Source organism: Colletotrichum siamense, assembly GCF_013390195.1.
Source record: "Colletotrichum siamense strain Cg363 chromosome Unknown KSG_Cg363_contig09, whole genome shotgun sequence".
Classification (NCBI taxonomy): domain Eukaryota; kingdom Fungi; phylum Ascomycota; class Sordariomycetes; order Glomerellales; family Glomerellaceae; genus Colletotrichum; species Colletotrichum siamense.
Window position 1 is genome coordinate 397,190 of NW_023501022.1, and position 15,904 is coordinate 413,093.

The 15,904-nt window shown below is 52.9% G+C and overlaps 6 protein-coding genes across 6 annotated transcripts; 2 read left to right on the forward strand and 4 right to left on the reverse strand.

Moving 5' to 3' along the window:
* Positions 1 to 237: 237 nt before the first annotated feature.
* On the reverse strand, positions 238 to 883 carry vma-10 (V-type proton ATPase subunit G; the record flags this gene model as incomplete). The annotated part of the gene is made up of 5 exons (XM_036644728.1): positions 238 to 399; positions 454 to 554; positions 614 to 622; positions 687 to 720; positions 779 to 883. The coding sequence occupies 5 exons, from the start codon at positions 881 to 883 to the stop codon at positions 238 to 240; spliced, it is 411 nt and encodes a 136-aa protein (XP_036490068.1).
* Positions 884 to 1,453: 570 nt separating this feature from the next.
* CGCS363_v012880 (Protein PET117) lies at positions 1,454 to 1,802 on the forward strand (the record flags this gene model as incomplete). The annotated part of the gene is made up of 2 exons (XM_036644729.1): positions 1,454 to 1,549; positions 1,629 to 1,802. 2 exons carry the CDS (start codon positions 1,454 to 1,456, stop codon positions 1,800 to 1,802), a joined length of 270 nt encoding a protein of 89 aa, XP_036489491.1.
* Positions 1,803 to 2,435: 633 nt separating this feature from the next.
* RPB2 (DNA-directed RNA polymerase II subunit RPB2) lies at positions 2,436 to 6,316 on the reverse strand (the record flags this gene model as incomplete). Its single annotated transcript, XM_036644730.1, has 3 exons — positions 2,436 to 2,598; positions 2,649 to 3,877; positions 3,929 to 6,316. 3 exons carry the CDS (start codon positions 6,314 to 6,316, stop codon positions 2,436 to 2,438), a joined length of 3,780 nt encoding a protein of 1,259 aa, XP_036489635.1.
* A 1,780-nt stretch (positions 6,317 to 8,096) lies between these two features.
* On the reverse strand, positions 8,097 to 9,602 carry BNA2-0 (Indoleamine 2,3-dioxygenase; the record flags this gene model as incomplete). Its single annotated transcript, XM_036644731.1, has 1 exon — positions 8,097 to 9,602. The coding sequence occupies one exon, from the start codon at positions 9,600 to 9,602 to the stop codon at positions 8,097 to 8,099; it is 1,506 nt and encodes a 501-aa protein (XP_036489637.1).
* Positions 9,603 to 11,401: 1,799 nt separating this feature from the next.
* Positions 11,402 to 13,250, forward strand: Tsg101 (Tumor susceptibility gene 101 protein; the record flags this gene model as incomplete). The annotated part of the gene is made up of 4 exons (XM_036644732.1): positions 11,402 to 11,452; positions 11,514 to 11,601; positions 11,671 to 11,909; positions 11,973 to 13,250. The coding sequence occupies 4 exons, from the start codon at positions 11,402 to 11,404 to the stop codon at positions 13,248 to 13,250; spliced, it is 1,656 nt and encodes a 551-aa protein (XP_036489636.1).
* Positions 13,251 to 14,243: 993 nt separating this feature from the next.
* Positions 14,244 to 15,879, reverse strand: CGCS363_v012884 (uncharacterized protein; the record flags this gene model as incomplete). The annotated part of the gene is made up of 3 exons (XM_036644733.1): positions 14,244 to 14,372; positions 14,432 to 15,237; positions 15,297 to 15,879. 3 exons carry the CDS (start codon positions 15,877 to 15,879, stop codon positions 14,244 to 14,246), a joined length of 1,518 nt encoding a protein of 505 aa, XP_036489639.1.
* Positions 15,880 to 15,904: the final 25 nt, after the last annotated feature.

The window sequence follows — 15,904 nt, forward strand, 5'->3', positions numbered from 1 at the left end:
AAATGAACTAGGTGTAATTATACAGCTATGGAGTGATGCGGTGTGTTTCTCTGGAAGTCTGGAAACATCTCTCTCCGACCAGTTGCGTGACATCGGTTGATTTTTCTTAACAGTGCCATTCTCTACCTGTCTCTACAACCCCTTCACGACAGTCGTCGATTTCGAGCCCTATGCGTTTTCCATTGCACTCCCGTCATGTTGATGTGTCTATAAGCTGCGTGGCGTATTGGTATTGCCTCATGCGGCGCTTGGAGGGACTGGTTTGACCTCAAAAACGGCTTTCAAGAGATCGGCAACGACCTTATCCTGGCTCTTCTTTCCAGCATCCTTGATCTCCTTGATCTTGCCCTCGGCCTCCTTGTTCGCCTCGTCCTCGGCCTGCTTGTTGCCCTGGGTATGCTTCAAATCGTTAGTCTACTCACACGCCCTTTGACGAGGCTTGCACAGTCGTACCTCAGACTCAAACTTCTTGAACTCGTCCTCCTTGGAGTTGCGGTAAGCTTCAATCTCCTTCTTGGCCTCGTCGCGGGCTTCCTTCACTCGCTTGGTTCGGACTATAGCATCTCAGGGTGAGCAAGCGGGCATTCAGCGCGTCAGTTGGTTATGTACATACACTCGCGGGCTGGCAGTGACATGTTAGCAGAGACATTGGGGGTGTGGGAGGGAGGGGTTTGAATCCGACGTACCTTTCTGGACAATCTTGGAAGCCTCCCGCTCGGCCTATGTTCTTGTGATCAGTGGCGTATTCGTGTAGAAGGCCATAGAGAGATGCGCCTACGTCGAGGAGGGTCTGGATACCCGCCGAATTCTGGGCCGACTGTGAGTACATTAGCACGCTGTCCTCCGAAGGAATGACGTCCGCGGCGACTGTCGCGCTCACCATCGTGTTTGGCTGTTATCAGCTGCAACGTTCAGCTGCAACCAGGATATGTCGAAGGGTAAGTGAATCTAAGGTACGTGTAGGTGATTGGGCGGAGTAGAGATGTCGGATGAAACAGATCGTGATAGTTATGTTGCTGAGGACGACGTTGTCGACGCTGAGTGCAGGTCCGGTAGGTCAGAGGAGCAGGAAGGTACGTAGCTAAGGTTGTACTGCACCGCCACAGCCTGAAGCGCGCCATGTAAAGGTACTCACACGGCGTCGCAGGCATCTGGAAGTTGCCCCACATGAGTTCCCAAGGTACCTTAGGTAGGTAGGTAGGTACCTGCCTCCATAGCTCTGCCGCGGCCTGTGCTTGTCCACGGTGAGGTGCCTGGCTTCGATCGAAAAGTCTTATCTTATCAGAGGCCGCAACCAACCGACATCACTTTCGCCAGGTTTGCGGACGACGGTCAAACCCCGACATAAGACCACTTTCTCCTGGGATTTGCAACTCGCAGTGCTTTCACTCGCGCAGAAATTTAATTCTAGATCTGGATATCACGGGAATTCGCAATCGCTACTCTGCGGATCATGTCTCGGGCCTCTAAGCTCACTCTTGCGGCGACTTCGTTGTTTGCCGCCAGTACCATCATCATCGTACATTTCCAGCAAAAGTTCGAGAAGGAGGTAGGCTGCCCGTCCCGATGATTCCCAAAACACCCCTAGTGATTCGAGGGCTATGAAGACTAAACGTTCCATGCTGTAGGCTATGCACCAAGGCGTTGTGCGCGACATAGAATTACAGCGCGTCAAGAAAGAGCGACAGCTTGATTTCGACATCCAGCGTGCCCTCGAGGAAGAATACAAGCGAGAGCAAACAGTTCGAGACGCCACAATACCACCCATCGTCGGTGCCGGTGGTAGTGGCAATGGCTCCTGATGATGGAACTTGCAGTCAAAGGATTCGTCAAGAATAAAGTCGCCATGCAGCCGTGTAACGAAACATTCCGTCCACACCTGATTGCTGAAGCTACATATGGCAAAGGACCGATGGAAAAGCCACGCTATTTGGTGGCGGGAATACGGGAGCGCATAGAGAGATACCCGGAGGTTTGGCGCATTCTTGCATACCTAGAGGTCCCGCCATCGGCTTTTGTGGGTTCAGGTGTTCCTCGAACGACCGTCGACACCACCTAGTTGCAAAGTGACTTTGTTTGGTGTCACATTATGTACTATATCTCTTTACCTTCCCATTTGCACCAAAAATGCTCAGGGTCCAGGCAGTAATGATATTTTCAACTGCCTATATCTTGTTTTTTAATGTCCCGTTTGTAGTACAAATCGTTAGTACAAAACCATATGAGGGCTGAATTGCCAGTCTGTCGTCCGCCAAGAATTCGGAACGGGGCCCTCCAATGACACCAACCCATCAAGACGCCGAACGCAACCAACCACTGCGCTTCCCAACCACTGCGCTTCCCAACCACTGCGCTTCCCAACCACTGCGCTTCCCAACCTGAGAAGTCTTCTCACGTTCATCAACATGCCACACCACCATAGAAAGCCCTTTGTTTTACCGAATGGACACGCCCGATCTGTTGGTGAACATGCGCGCTGCAATGTTCATGGATTGCAGTTCCTGGAAGAGCAGCTTGGCCGCGTAGGGAATATGGATTTGCGCAATCTTGGTCTTATTCTTGCAGGGTCGGCACTCGAATGACTGCTTCGAGAGGTTTCTGTTTCAAGTAAGCATGACATCTTAAGCTTTCGTGAGGGAGCAACTTACGCAATGGGTGTCATCAATCCGCAAATCTCGCATACGTGGACTCGGAAAGCATCGGAAACTTCGAATAATCTTTCCTTAAGGAAAGACGCAGCACCGTGTGCAATCATGCAATCACGCTCCATCTCGCCGAACCGCAGACCACCATCACGAGCACGACCTTCGACTGGCTGTCTAGTCATAATCTGGACTGGACCACGCGCACGAGCGTGAATTTTGTCGTCGACCATGTGACGCAAGCGCTGATAGTAGGTCGGGCCAAAGAAGACTTGAGCACGCAACTTTCTGCCCGTATGGCCCTGGTACATGATCTCAAAGCCTCTTGATTGGTAGCCTTGGTCACGAAGAAGTTGTGAAACCGAGTCGACAGTCACGTCCGTGAATGGTGTGGCGTCGCCCTCCATGCCTTTCAAGGTTGACACCTTGCTTAGCAGACACTCGATCAAATGAGCAATAGTCATACGGGAGGGGATAGCGTGGGGGTTGATGATGATGTCGGGGGTGATGCCCTCAGCGGTGAATGGCATGTCCTCTTGGCGATATGTGACACCGATCGTACCCTTCTGACCATGGCGGGACGCAAACTTGTCACCAATCTGAGGAATCTTGGTAGTCCTGACACGGACCTTGACGTAGCGAAGACCATCCTGGTTAGTCGTAATAATGACCGAGTCCACAATGCCGTTCTCTGTACTGCGAAGAGGCGTCGATGCGTCACGCTTGACATGCTGTGTTGTTTTCTGGCCTAACTCCTGGTTGTCAGGGTTGATTGGGGACGTCTTGCCGATGATGATGTCCTCTCCAGAAACACGGACACCCGGTGCAACAATACCATCGTCGTCGAGCTTATCGTAGGTACCGTGCTTCAGACGGAGGGTGTCGCTCCTGAACGGCTTCTCAAATTGCTCGACCAAGTTGATACCAACGCGCTTTTCGCAGTCCGTGTAGGACCTGAAGAAGAGACTCCTGAACAGGCCACGGTCGATGCTGCTCTGATTCATAATCACGGAATCTTCCTGGTTGTAGCCCGAGTAGCAAGCAATGGCGACGATGGCATTTTGACCGGCAGGAAGCTCTCGGAACTTCAAGAATTCCATAGAGCGGGTCGTGGCGAGCGGCTTCTGAGGATAGTACAGGATGTTTGCCATCGTGTCCATCCTGCGAGAATAGTTTGTCAGGAAAAAGCCCATGGCTTGCTTTCCCATGGCCGATTGATAAGTATTACGAGGAGACTAGGAAATTGTTAGTGCGCCCACATGCAGCTGCTTAGACCTGCAACGTACCTGGTTGTGATCAGGGAAGGGAATGATGCTGGCACAGATACCCAGCAGCATACTGGGGTGAATTTCGCAATGCGTGTACATGTGCGTCGTTGGGTTGATCTTTGTCTTCAGTCGCCGGTTTCGGTCGTCCGCGTTATCTTCTTCAATGACTTGTCCCTGTTTCTGCAGTCGGTATATCTCTAAGTCCTCGGGCGTCATACAGATCATGGCCGTCTCCTCTTCTTCCGCGTCGAGATATTCAATGACTCCGCTATGGGCCAACGTTTCCCAGGTGATCTTGTCGTTTGGATTATCGGGCGGGTTTTCTTGTTGATCACGCATCTCGTTGACTGTTCCTTTCTGCAAAACCAGGGAGCCCTGAGGGACGATACCTGTCGGACTTTGTTCCACGACGAACACCGGTCTCATCACTCGACCAGCATCCGAAAAAATCTTGAATTCGCGGTCTCGAATGTCACGTACCAGAGAGACCTCGTGGGAAATGACGTTTCGTCGACGAGTTCCCTGGACATCCGGTACGAGAATTCTAGGGTCCTGGTGAACTCCCACCCACACTCCGTTGAGGAAAACCTTGGTGGCGTTGGGGTATCTCAGTGGCTCATACTCTTCAAGCACTTCCATGCCTCGTTGAATCATGTAGTCAATGATGGGCTCGGCGGGTGTGCCGACACTGACATAGCACATGAGCGAAAGATTCTTCACGAGACCACAAGCTTGTCCTTCGGGCGTTTCGGCGGGACAAACCAGACCCCAGTGAGTATTGTGGAGTTGTCGAGGCTTTGCCAGCTTGCCATCACGGCCGATGGGGGTGTTCGTACGACGCAAATGAGAGAGGGTAGATGCGAAAGTGTAGCGATTCAACACCTGAGACACACCGGCCGTTGAGCTTGCAGCCTTCTTCTGGTCTCCCCAGTTACCCGTGGCCAAAGAATACTTCAATCCATTGGACAGAGTTTGGGGTTTGACACCGAGCGTCAGGCTGAACTGTCGGTTGGATTCAACACAACGCTTGAGGTGGCCGGAAAGCTCCTGGTTCATGCGGCGAACGATATTGCGGAACAATTTGGCAAGCAGAGGACCAGCAAGATCGAGGCGCTTCTTGCCAAAATGATCGCGGTCGTCAGTGTCGCGTCGTCCAAGAGCGCATTGAAGCAATTTGTGAACCATATAGCCCAAAAAGAAGGCCTTGCGGGTTTCGCTACCCTCGCTTTGGGAGATGTGCGGCAGAGTCTCCTTTTGCAAAATGTCCTTCGCCGTCCTCACACGCTTCTCGCGCGGAATGTTATGGTTACTTCCTCGCTTACCGATGAAGTCGAGAGCAACCTCCCTGTCTTGAATGCAAAAGGCCTCCTCAATGCAGGGTCGCAGCATCTCGAGCATCTGGCTGTCATTTCGATCATAGCAAATATGATTTAGAATATCCTCATCGGACACCACTCCCAGCGCTCGAAAGACAATAGCGATTGGCAGATCGGACTTGACGTAAGGGAGACTGCAGTGAATGGTCTGACCATATCCGCCCTTCGCAGCGTCTCCCTTGCTGTAAAGCTTCAACATCATGCTCGAAATGAGGCGTGAACCCTTCTCAAGTGCACTGCGAATCTCGGCAGTGTACGAATAGGGACTTGGCTGGGCTTTCTTGAAAACTTGGACGATATTTGCCGCAGATCGCTCTTGGGCAATAAGAACCTTCTCACTGCCGTTGATGATGAAATAGCCACCTTGGTCGTACGGACATTCGTTCAGCATGAAGAGATCGTCCTCCTGCTCACTACTCAAGTGACAAATCTTTGACTTCACCATAATGGGCATGCGCCCGATGAAGATCATGTCCTTCATATCGTCGGACTTGTTCTTGTCTGCACCGTAGTCCTCTCCACTCTCCTCTTCCTCCCATTCGAGCTTGGTGGGATGCTCACCAGTGTTGGCAAGCTCTTCTTGTTGTTCTTCGTCGAGCTCGTTCAGCGGTATGGGCTTCTCAACCGCAATAGATACCTTCTTCGTAATTTTGACGTACAGAGGGCTGGCATAAGTGAGGTTTCGGTCGCGGCATTCGTACGGCAGAAGGGTCGTGACCTTGCCATCAGCTTCGGTGATGGACGGCCGCGAGACCATGACGGTCCCAAACTTGACCTCGTATCGGCGAAGGGCAATAACCTTGTCGCTGTCCGACATGGGATTCGGTTGGTCGAGGGTGATTTGTGAATACTCATCGATGAGTTCTTGAACAGTGGAAGATGTAAATTCGTCGAAGGAGTCCACCTGCTGCGAAACCAAACCCTTGGACTCGAAGAATGATGAGATCACCGTCCAACAATCCTCGGGAGTGATGCTTTCATCTTCCTCGACGTAGCCATCGTAGTCGTATTCGTCGTATGCGTCAGCCATGTTGGCGGAGTGTGAAGGTATTTCGGGGGATGATCTTTTTGAGATTGCTTTCGTAGGTTAGTGGGCAGGCCGTATGTAGCACTCCGATGCTGAAGTGATTTGGTGACGGATGCGCGACGGTTGGGTGTACGGAGGCGGCAGGAACGTTGGTGGTGAGGCAAAGGACGAGGTCCAACCGGGCGATATTTGAAGGAAGCGAATCGAGGCTTGCTTGGTGCCGGGGTTGCGATCGATCCGAAAAGATGAGCGAAAGGGAGTCGAAGGTGATTAAGAATCACGACACAGAGCCCAGGCGGATTTGCCTCCCTCGCACAGCAGGAGCATTCGCAAGCCGGGGGACGAAAGACAAGTCCGAACGTTCGCGAATCAAGTGCTCCAAGAGCGTGTGAGTATGATGGATCGCGACGCAGGCGGGTTGTGGTCGTTGTTATTTCGTTGTTGGTCGAGACAGAGCAAGAGCAGCCTCGCTGGGTGGTGTTTTTTTTTCAGTCTCGTCGCAGGCAGAAGACGTTGATGGGTAGCATCAAAGTCCTCAGAACGCGGTAGGGGGCGCGCTAGTCTTTTTCAGGACTAGGTGGCCGACTTTACTGCTACTGAGGCAGGCACTGTCGCCACCCAGTGAGCTACCTACCTACCTTATGTAGGGGTCCACAAGAGCTCCTCAGTCACGTGGCTTACCTGACTCAGATACCTGCGTGAACAACAGGTCTTGACCGCCGCCATCCGAGATTCCAGGCTCTTCTGATGCTGAGAGGCCTGATTAGACTGGTAGAAGATTGGCGTCATGACTTACTTTTCCTTAGATTTCGTGAGTACTCACTCGCGACTAGAATGACTTCCGTGTCGACTTCCAACTCGAGAGTGACTATGAGAGCGAAATGGCTACTCGTAACTGTGCTGCCTAATGAAGAATCGGAGCTTTCAATGATCTATCAATGACCGCATAAATTTGAACGAGTGTTGGTCAGATCATCCCTTGGTCATTATGTCAAAGCCATTTCAAGCAGGTTCTTACCAGTGTCAGTCGACCAAAAAGTCATACTTTCACCTCACTCTCTCCCCGTGTACATGTGACGCTGTTACAAAGTATTGGCATCAAGATCGTTCCGCGCTGTTGTGGTGCCTGGATGTGGGGTAGGACCGGCCACATAGATGCATAAGCGAATCTGGGCAGTTTCGAGCTTTTCGATGTTACGGACTGTGAGAGAAGCTGCTGCCCATTCCGGATAAGTATGGCAGGTATTCATAGTTTGTATGTTACTCCTACTGCACTCAGCATAATACGTAGGTAGAATTCTGCGTTATCCTTTTCGGCAATTCAAGGGCTCCGTCAGCGGTCGAAATGAGTATTCGAACGTCACAAGCTTCGATGCTTTTGTCCCATATCTGGCCTGACTGGCCGGCCACAACAAGGTGTTTGTTTCAGTCGCAACAAGATCTGTGGGGGCCTGCTTAGCCCAAAGCCATGCAAGAGTCTCCAGAAATTTGACAGTGTCCGCCAACAGAAACAAATATGCTTCTCTCCGCACTCTTTACTCGCAACGTCATCCGGCACTGTTGTTAGCAAAAAGGATGTCTGGCATCGCACAGACTTCATGGGCAAGTGTAACGAGCACGGAAAGACCAGGTCACCACGATGCACCTCACAGTCTCGGCGGTGGAGGATAATGCGACAAATATAACATGAATTCAAGTCCTCAAGAGGTACTACGTAAACCTAGCCATGGCAGCGCGTTGGGTTTCACGCCAACTGTTGTCCTCGGCGAGGCAGTCAGTCATGTTAGTAGTGACAAATGGCGCCAATATCATCATCGACAGTCCAGGTACCGGCCAGACCGCTGACCTCAACTTCGACGCCGGGACCAGGCAAGTCTGACTTGCCCAGGAAGAAGTCTCCCTTGCCTTCCGGCTTGTTCGTTCTCTTCATAAAGCGGCGAGTCCATTCCTCGATGGCCGGCTCACCAGTCTCATCTCGCGCCTGTTTCAAGAACGGGATGAGTGCGGTCCCGCCAGTGCCTGTCAATTTCTTATTCTTCCCGGTAGCTTCCAGGTTGTTTCCCTGAGCATTAGATTGGCGCTGCCGCGAAGCGACGGCCAAGTTCATTCGCTGGCGTGCGGCCTCAGGGCTTCTCGACCTGCTTCGGGCGCGCACCTCTCGCGAGGGTAGAATGATATAGCGAGTGACGATGGCAATGTGCTTATCACGGAACGCACTCAGCATTGCCAGGCAAGCATCATACGCCAGACAAAGCTGACGATCCTGTTTGTGGCTTTCGACAAACTCGCGGATATTGGCGACACCGGCGACATCCTTGAGAAAGCGTGCATGCGGGCCTGGCATATAGCGGCGCATTTCCATGATGAAGTTGTGCTGCGGAACAGGGGCTCGAGACTCACGCTCCGACTCGGAGAAGGGATCACGCTTCTCGCCGGTCGGACGATGGTCAACTCCAAGGATAACGTCAAAGAACTGAATGAGACTGCTCTGTGCATTGCTACCGCCGCTGTACTGGCGATAATCCTCCTTGCCGGAGCCGTCGGCGTAGTTGACACCGTCTGGAAGCCCAGCCTCAGCCATGTTTTTGCTGCCTGCGAGAAAAATTCGGATGCGATTGTAGAAAATGTTGGGATCGCAGCTTTCATGCATGCGCTGCAAGATATTGGTCAAATCTGTCATGCGTTCCGCAAAAGCACGCAGGCTATGAGTGACGGTGGCAGCATCTTCTTGTCGAGCGGCAGCAACAGCATCCAGCATGAGCGGGATGATTGGAGCCCCGCGAGCTTCAATAGCCACGGAGACAAGGTAGAACCAGGATTCATCGAGCGAACCGGTGAAGGTGTTCAGGGTGGCTAGGTTCTCGAGATTATCGATGTCTTCGTCGACGAAAAGAGGCTTGAAGTTCCACAGACAGAGGGCAGCGTAGGTGGCTACGGGAGGTAGCTCCAGATGGTTGGAAATCTCAAGGAGCGGGATGGTAATGGCCGGGGGCAGCTGGTCGCATGGTTCATCGCCACCCCAAACATACGCGTGTGCCATGAAGCACAGCAGGGAGTAGGCTCTCCGCCATTCTGCGTCATGTTCCAGACCGATGGTGGAGAGGACTGGCAAGCGGTCGACAACCGGGCGAAGGCGACGGCTTAGAACCAGAGCTTGAAGGTTGGCAACAACTGCCTCCCACTTATTATAGTAGGGATCCGGCAGTCGGGTCAACGGCAGAACGTCTGGAAGGAATCCATGTTTTGGCGAGATTCCGTAATCGGACAAGACGGGGATGGGTGGAAGCATAATGAATTCCGGCGCTTAGCTCTCAGGTATAGGAGAGATGGAAGTGTGATAGAAGCTGACTGAGTTAACGTCGTAGGCTCAGAGTCAACAAATTGAGTGTTGAGAAAGCTGCGCGGCTTATCTGGAGGCACAATGTAAAGTTGATGGTGGCGTGTTTTCGAGACAGTATTTTAACAAGGTCCTGACGCAAGGAGTATCCAGATAATGGCTCTGGAATACTCCTCAGCCGTGCGAAAGATCCTTGGTGTTGCGAGCATTCAATCGGGAAACGGAGTGGGATTACAAAGACTTCTGGGAAGCAGCAGAGAGATCGAACTTGGGGAGTGGGAGTGTAAGAAAGGAAAGAAGAGTTGCGAGAGAAGACGTTTATTAATGCGCGCAACAGTCCCCGTTCTGTTGAGTGGGCAAGTGGGATTGGACGGAGGAAGGAGGGAAGGGAGGGAGGGAAAGAAAAAAAAGAAAAAAAAAAAAAAAAAGGGCCAGGGTCTTCCCTCGAGACCACAACTGACTGGCAGCATCCATGGTACGTACACTAAAACACTGTCTTGGGAGAAGTAAGTCATTAGCTTAGGCTGAGTGATTTACACATGACATTTTTGTTACCTTGGGAGGGGCTGGCGCTCGAGGTGAAACGTAGGCGGTACATTGTGTACATTTTGCGGATTAGCGGGGTACATTCGGCAACGTCTGATCGCAGACGTGGGATTGCGGCAAGCTGGCAATGCAGCAAAGCAAGCATAAGTGGGTTACATGTCGACTTTGGAGCGCAGTTAGCAGATGAAATGGTGGCTACGACTCCTGTCAACCAGATCCCATTCTGCTTCTCTTAGCTTACAAACCAAGAAGGGACATTGTTCGGGATTTACCGTAGCGCACTGGACCTGCCTTAGCAACTAGAGCATTCAAAGGGGCGGAAGGATTGGAGAAGGGGTAAAGAGCAGGAACATATGAGAAAGCAGTCGCAACCGGGACCACCGGACAATCGAAAGTGGAAGATTCCAACTCATCGAAGTTGTGCATCCATCCGCATGGTCCGATGCTTGCATGACCCGACCACTGTAGGATTGTCCTATCCAGCTTTACCTTGGTGCCTCCGAGGCCGGCCGGTCCAGCGGGTGTTCCATAGTCCATCAAGTACCTATCTTCCGCCGGTGTTAACGTCATGAGAACAACGCCCCGTTCCAAGTTAGATTTGCTGATGTTGGTTTTTCTATGAAGGAGGCATTGCAGGCAATTATCGTCATAAGTTAATCTCAGAAGACTGAACATAGACTTCAATCTTGATAGCACTTAGACACAGGGAATAAGAGCGAAGTTATTCCATCGAGTCGGGTCCACATCCGATACGTCGTCCATCAAGGTCCCAAAGGCAGCAAGGATCTCTGCAACAGAGCTGGGTAATATTAGGTAAGGCGCCTAAGGTGCCCCCTCCCCCTACGCTTGTCCACTTACCTTAGAGGACCTGCGAACACTCGGTACCTTACCTTACGGAGCTGAGCTGCGTCATCTCTCCCCCGATCCCGGGCAAGGTCAATATCGGAATCTCCCAACGACCACCTGCCGCTGCTTCCTTCCGCCCTCCTCCGCCCTACCTGTCCGCCGCCCCCATCCCCGACCGCCGACCGTCGACCGTCTGTTCCGGCCGTCTCAACACGCCTCGCGGTGCACTCGCACCGCTGCATCCGACCCCGTGCTACCGACATGCATTGTCACCGTTCGCATTCCCCCGCTGTCCCCGCTCTTCGCGCTGCCTGAACACTTTCGTTTCTGCTGCCAGATCTCTCCTTCAGAACATCACCATGCCTGTTCAACAGCATGTTCTGAACTGGCTCTATAGTGTTCTCACAAGCGTACGCACGCCTTGCCCCCTCTCGTTCCCCGTCATGTCTTTGCTAACCCGTTCCATCACAGGAGTACCATGACGTAAACCGCACATACAACGATGTCGCCCAAGCTCTGTCGCAGTACCCATCGCTGTCACCGCGAACCGATGTTCACAGTATGACCCCTCTAGTCCTCCTTTGTCGCCTCGTCGGCCTCACACAATCGATTCTGACACCGCATCCAGCTTTCGATACCGGCATCTCCGCCCTTCTCCTCCACCTCACAGGCACAGTACCGGTCATCTTCAGAGGCACGACATATCGATTCCCCATCTCAGTATGGGTTCCTCACGCATATCCCCGAGAGGCCCCTTTGGTCTACGTGACCCCCACCGAGTCCATGATGGTTCGTCCTGGCCAACACGTAGATCCTCAAGGCCAGGTCTATCACCCTTACCTGGTGGGCTGGTCCGCGTTCTGGGATGTATGTGTATCCATCCTTCCTGCTCACCTACCCTCCCAGCCTTTCTGACACTTTCCCCTCCAGAAATCTACCATTCTTGACTTCCTAGCGATCCTCCGAGATATATTTGCCAAGGAGCCCCCCGTCATTGCTCGTCCCCAAGGACGGCAGCCGCCTCCCGTTTCTGCCTCTCCTTCGCAGTCTCACGGCCAAACACCACCGCCCGTTCCCCCACTGCCGCCAGACCTACCTTCCCATGCAACCCATCGTCCGACGACGCAGACGCCCGTGAGCAATTCACATCCTCCTCCACCACCGCCCAAACCGTCTGGCACTGGGCCACCTTATCGCGGCCCTCCGCCTCCTCTGGATGCTAGAAGTGGCCCTCCTCTTCCACCTCTACCACCGGGTGTTGACCGCACAGCCCTCCACGGAAAGCAGCCGGAGCAGCCCCAGAGCCAAGGCTATTCTCGCTATGATTCTGCACCACCTCTACCGCCAGCCGCCATCCCTCAACACCCGCACCATGCTGTGGCGCCGTCTCCGCGATCAACAGGCGAGCTCCCACCTCGGCCGCCGCAGCAGACACGCCCTGACGCGACCCAAAGCCAGTCATCCCTTTCGGATAATCGGTATTCTGCACCCGTCCCGCCTCCTTCGCAGCCCGCCCAGCAGTATGGTGGGCCTCCCCCGGGCTGGCAACCGGCTCCCGGACAATACCAACCGCTGCCGCAACAGCACCCACAACAGCACCCGCCACTGCAGCAGCAAGCGCTCAAGGCGGCACCCCCTCCCGATCTGCTCGATGAACCTCTCACCCTTAGCATTCCGTCTCCATCCTCTGTATCCGCGCCACCAATTCCTCCAAACCCGGAAAAGGACGCACTTTTGCATCAGCTGGCTCAAACGCTCCATTCTCTCCGCCAACGGAGTCGCCAGCAGAACGAGAACAGCATGGCAGGCCTTCAAGCGCAACGCACAGCCATGCTGAACGCCTTCTCAACACTCCAGTCCGAGATGGGCACTATCAGCCAGACATCAGCCCTGCTTCAGTCTAACGCAAATATCCTCGTTGATGCTTTACGGAAGGCCGACACCGTTATTGAAGGCTCCGCTCGTCAAACGGCCCCGGATATTGATGAATTGCTAGTAGCTCCCACCATTGTAGCCAATCAGCTGTACAATCTTGTGGCTGAAGAAAAGGCTATAGGTGATACCATATTTGTGTTAGGCCGTGCTGTTGAGCGTGGTCGTATATCACCTGCAGTTTTTGCCAAGACAACTCGCTCTTTAGCAAGAGAGTGGTATTTGAAGAAAGCACTGGTGCGCAAGATAGGAAAAGGGATGGGACTAGCAGCATAGCTAGACTATAGTGCTTCTGTTCCTGCATCAAATATAACTTTGACGCCTGTCGTCACGAAACGCACCAAAGACACTCATCCCCCCGCCCCCGACTCGTTTGGTGCCTCCCCCATTCAAGCAGTAATGATGCCGCACATCGACTTCCAAGAGCGCAAACACCACAAAATCCTCTTGGTAGTTCCTACGGACCCATCTCACTTGGAGGCGCGTTATTGCCAGTCCAACATGTAATACACACATAGGCGATCTCCTGCCCAATTTAGAAATGCCTGAGTATGCATGCGTTGTGTCGCTCCAGCTCTGTCGATGCTGCCCGTCTCCTCGTCAAGATTGATCGCGTTCTGCATCTCATCCACTGATGGGGATCATCTGCTTAGGAAGACCCCATTCAGTCTTGGCTACGACGAGTTTCCCCACGGGCTCCGCTGGTCATCCTCCCTCATTGGTGTTTCATTGCACGTGAACCTCACGTCCTATCTTGAACCGCAAACAGGGCGAGGGGGTATCTCAGCCGAGATGCAGGTTGTCTCGATGATCGGTCCCGTTGTGCATGCTGGGAGATTTCCCAACTGCTCCTTGCATGGAACGCTTTTGAGGTTCGAAATCCCTACCTCGCCGTCTTGTTCTGTGGCTATTGCAGGCATGCTCTTTCGCGCAGGAAGGTCTGGCTGCCATGCTCTCGTCGAATTCAGGCTTGCAGCAGAGATCAACGTCTTATCTTGGGCACTTTTGGCCATTTTTGGGAGCCAAGAGCCGAGCCTGCGACCCGTAGTATTTTCCCCTTCCTGTGGTCGAGAAGTCGTCGGCAGACCTGGAGAAGCGGCGATCGAGCCATGCCAGTCTTCGTGCTTGTCGAGGCTATCATCAGCTGGCTTTCTTTTGTCCCAAGATGCTGATAGTTTCCTCCAAACCTCCCGACCTTGCTTGAAACCAAGGCTTTCGAATTCGAATCGCCGACTAACAGGACGTCTCTCTGGGTGCTCTTCTCTTTCGTCATTGCGCGCAGGAGTCAACTGTAATTTCCTCAGTGTTCCCCGTTTCGGTTCTGATATTTCGAACCTGGAGCGAGAGAGCGACTCGAAGGCGCTGATATGATCTTTCAGCGAGGATCGCGTCGAATCTCTGGAGACCCGGGCACTCTGATATTCTCGCAAATATCGCGGTGGGTCAGGCGAATCAACCATGAAACCCAGCCTGAATTCGCGATCGCAGTCGAATGAATGATTTGGCGCATGAGAACGATGAATGGACTGGTTTCTCTGTGGTCCAGTGTGGCGGCGCTTCAGACGCAAGTCGAGTTGCAGCTCGTCATCTTCCTTGGCAGTCATGTTCAAGAGATTCCGTAGATTAGTGACCCGGCTCTGGACAGTCTTCATCACCGTTCCCCTGAAGTTGGGATACGTGACCGTGGTGGCGTTGCCTGTGGTGTTGAATTCCGCTTCTCTGCGGGCTTGGTGAGGGGCGTGGATCTGGGCTGGGAAGGATTGCTCTACTGATCCTGGACACTGTAATACACCGTCGTTTTCCCATCCCTCCCCTGACTCCTGATTTGATCGAATATTCGGACTGGGAGGCAGCTCTAGCTGTTCCTTCGACGAATGCAGGCTGACCTCGCGCGAAAATAGTGCATCGATAGCACCAAACAGCTTGCTCCTTGGCTTGATTGCTGTGGTTGCCTTCGATCTGCTTCTTGGAGCCTCACTGCTGTGCATAAGAAGCGGATCGTGGCCGCCGGCTTGTACATCTACTGTAGCTGCGGTTTGTTCCCTTGAATTTGTCGAGGCTTGATTGTTTGTATTCTGAAGTCCATTTTGAATCCCAATTTGGGATTTCGAGGCTTCCGAGAGGCTGTCTGACTCCATTGCTGTGGTCCAATATGTCTTGGATCGCCGTAGTTTCATTGTCAACGGCGGGCTTGACCCCGAGAGGCTAGTGCCATACAGGTTGAAAGGCATGCTTGCAGACTTGCTAGGCATAGTATGACACCCTACGCCCGTGTCAGTAAATGATATCGTCTTCCAAAGCATGAAAGATGGATTATCTTACCCGTCCGAGACTCAAAAATCTGCCGCCTCTCTGCTACAATGTTGTGCATACTCCCCGTCGCAATCCCTCCCGCGGTGCTTGGCCCTTTGTCCCTGGATCTTGTGTTGACCATTGTAGAAGTGGAAGTATCTGGCATCCACTGTCTCTCCCGATAATGATTATGCCATTCAGGGGCGGATATATCGCCAGACGAGAATTGGCTAGACTCCAGACTTGGATCCATGTTCTCGCCCATCATGTGCTTCGAATGATGTCGAGGTATCTTGCGAGGCGTTCTGGGACCTGCCTTTACAGTAGTCGATATCTCAGGCTTCTCCAGGTTGGTCATAGCCTCCAGAATCTCGAACTTGGACACAATAGCAGCAAGACCACAAGCTGGCGAGATCTTGGATGACTTTACTTCGCCGCCACACTCCGCAGGCGCCATGTATAGTTGGCTATGATGTTCGTTTGATAGTCGAGGTGCATGCGTGTCCCTGCTCCTGGGGGACAGTCGAAGGGGTGCGGGCCTCAGATCATAGCCAACCTCTTCGGTTTCCTGGTTCCTTGTCTGGACGAACGGGACCTTAGGTTCTCCATTCATTGTAGCGAAGGCTCTGGGGCAAGTC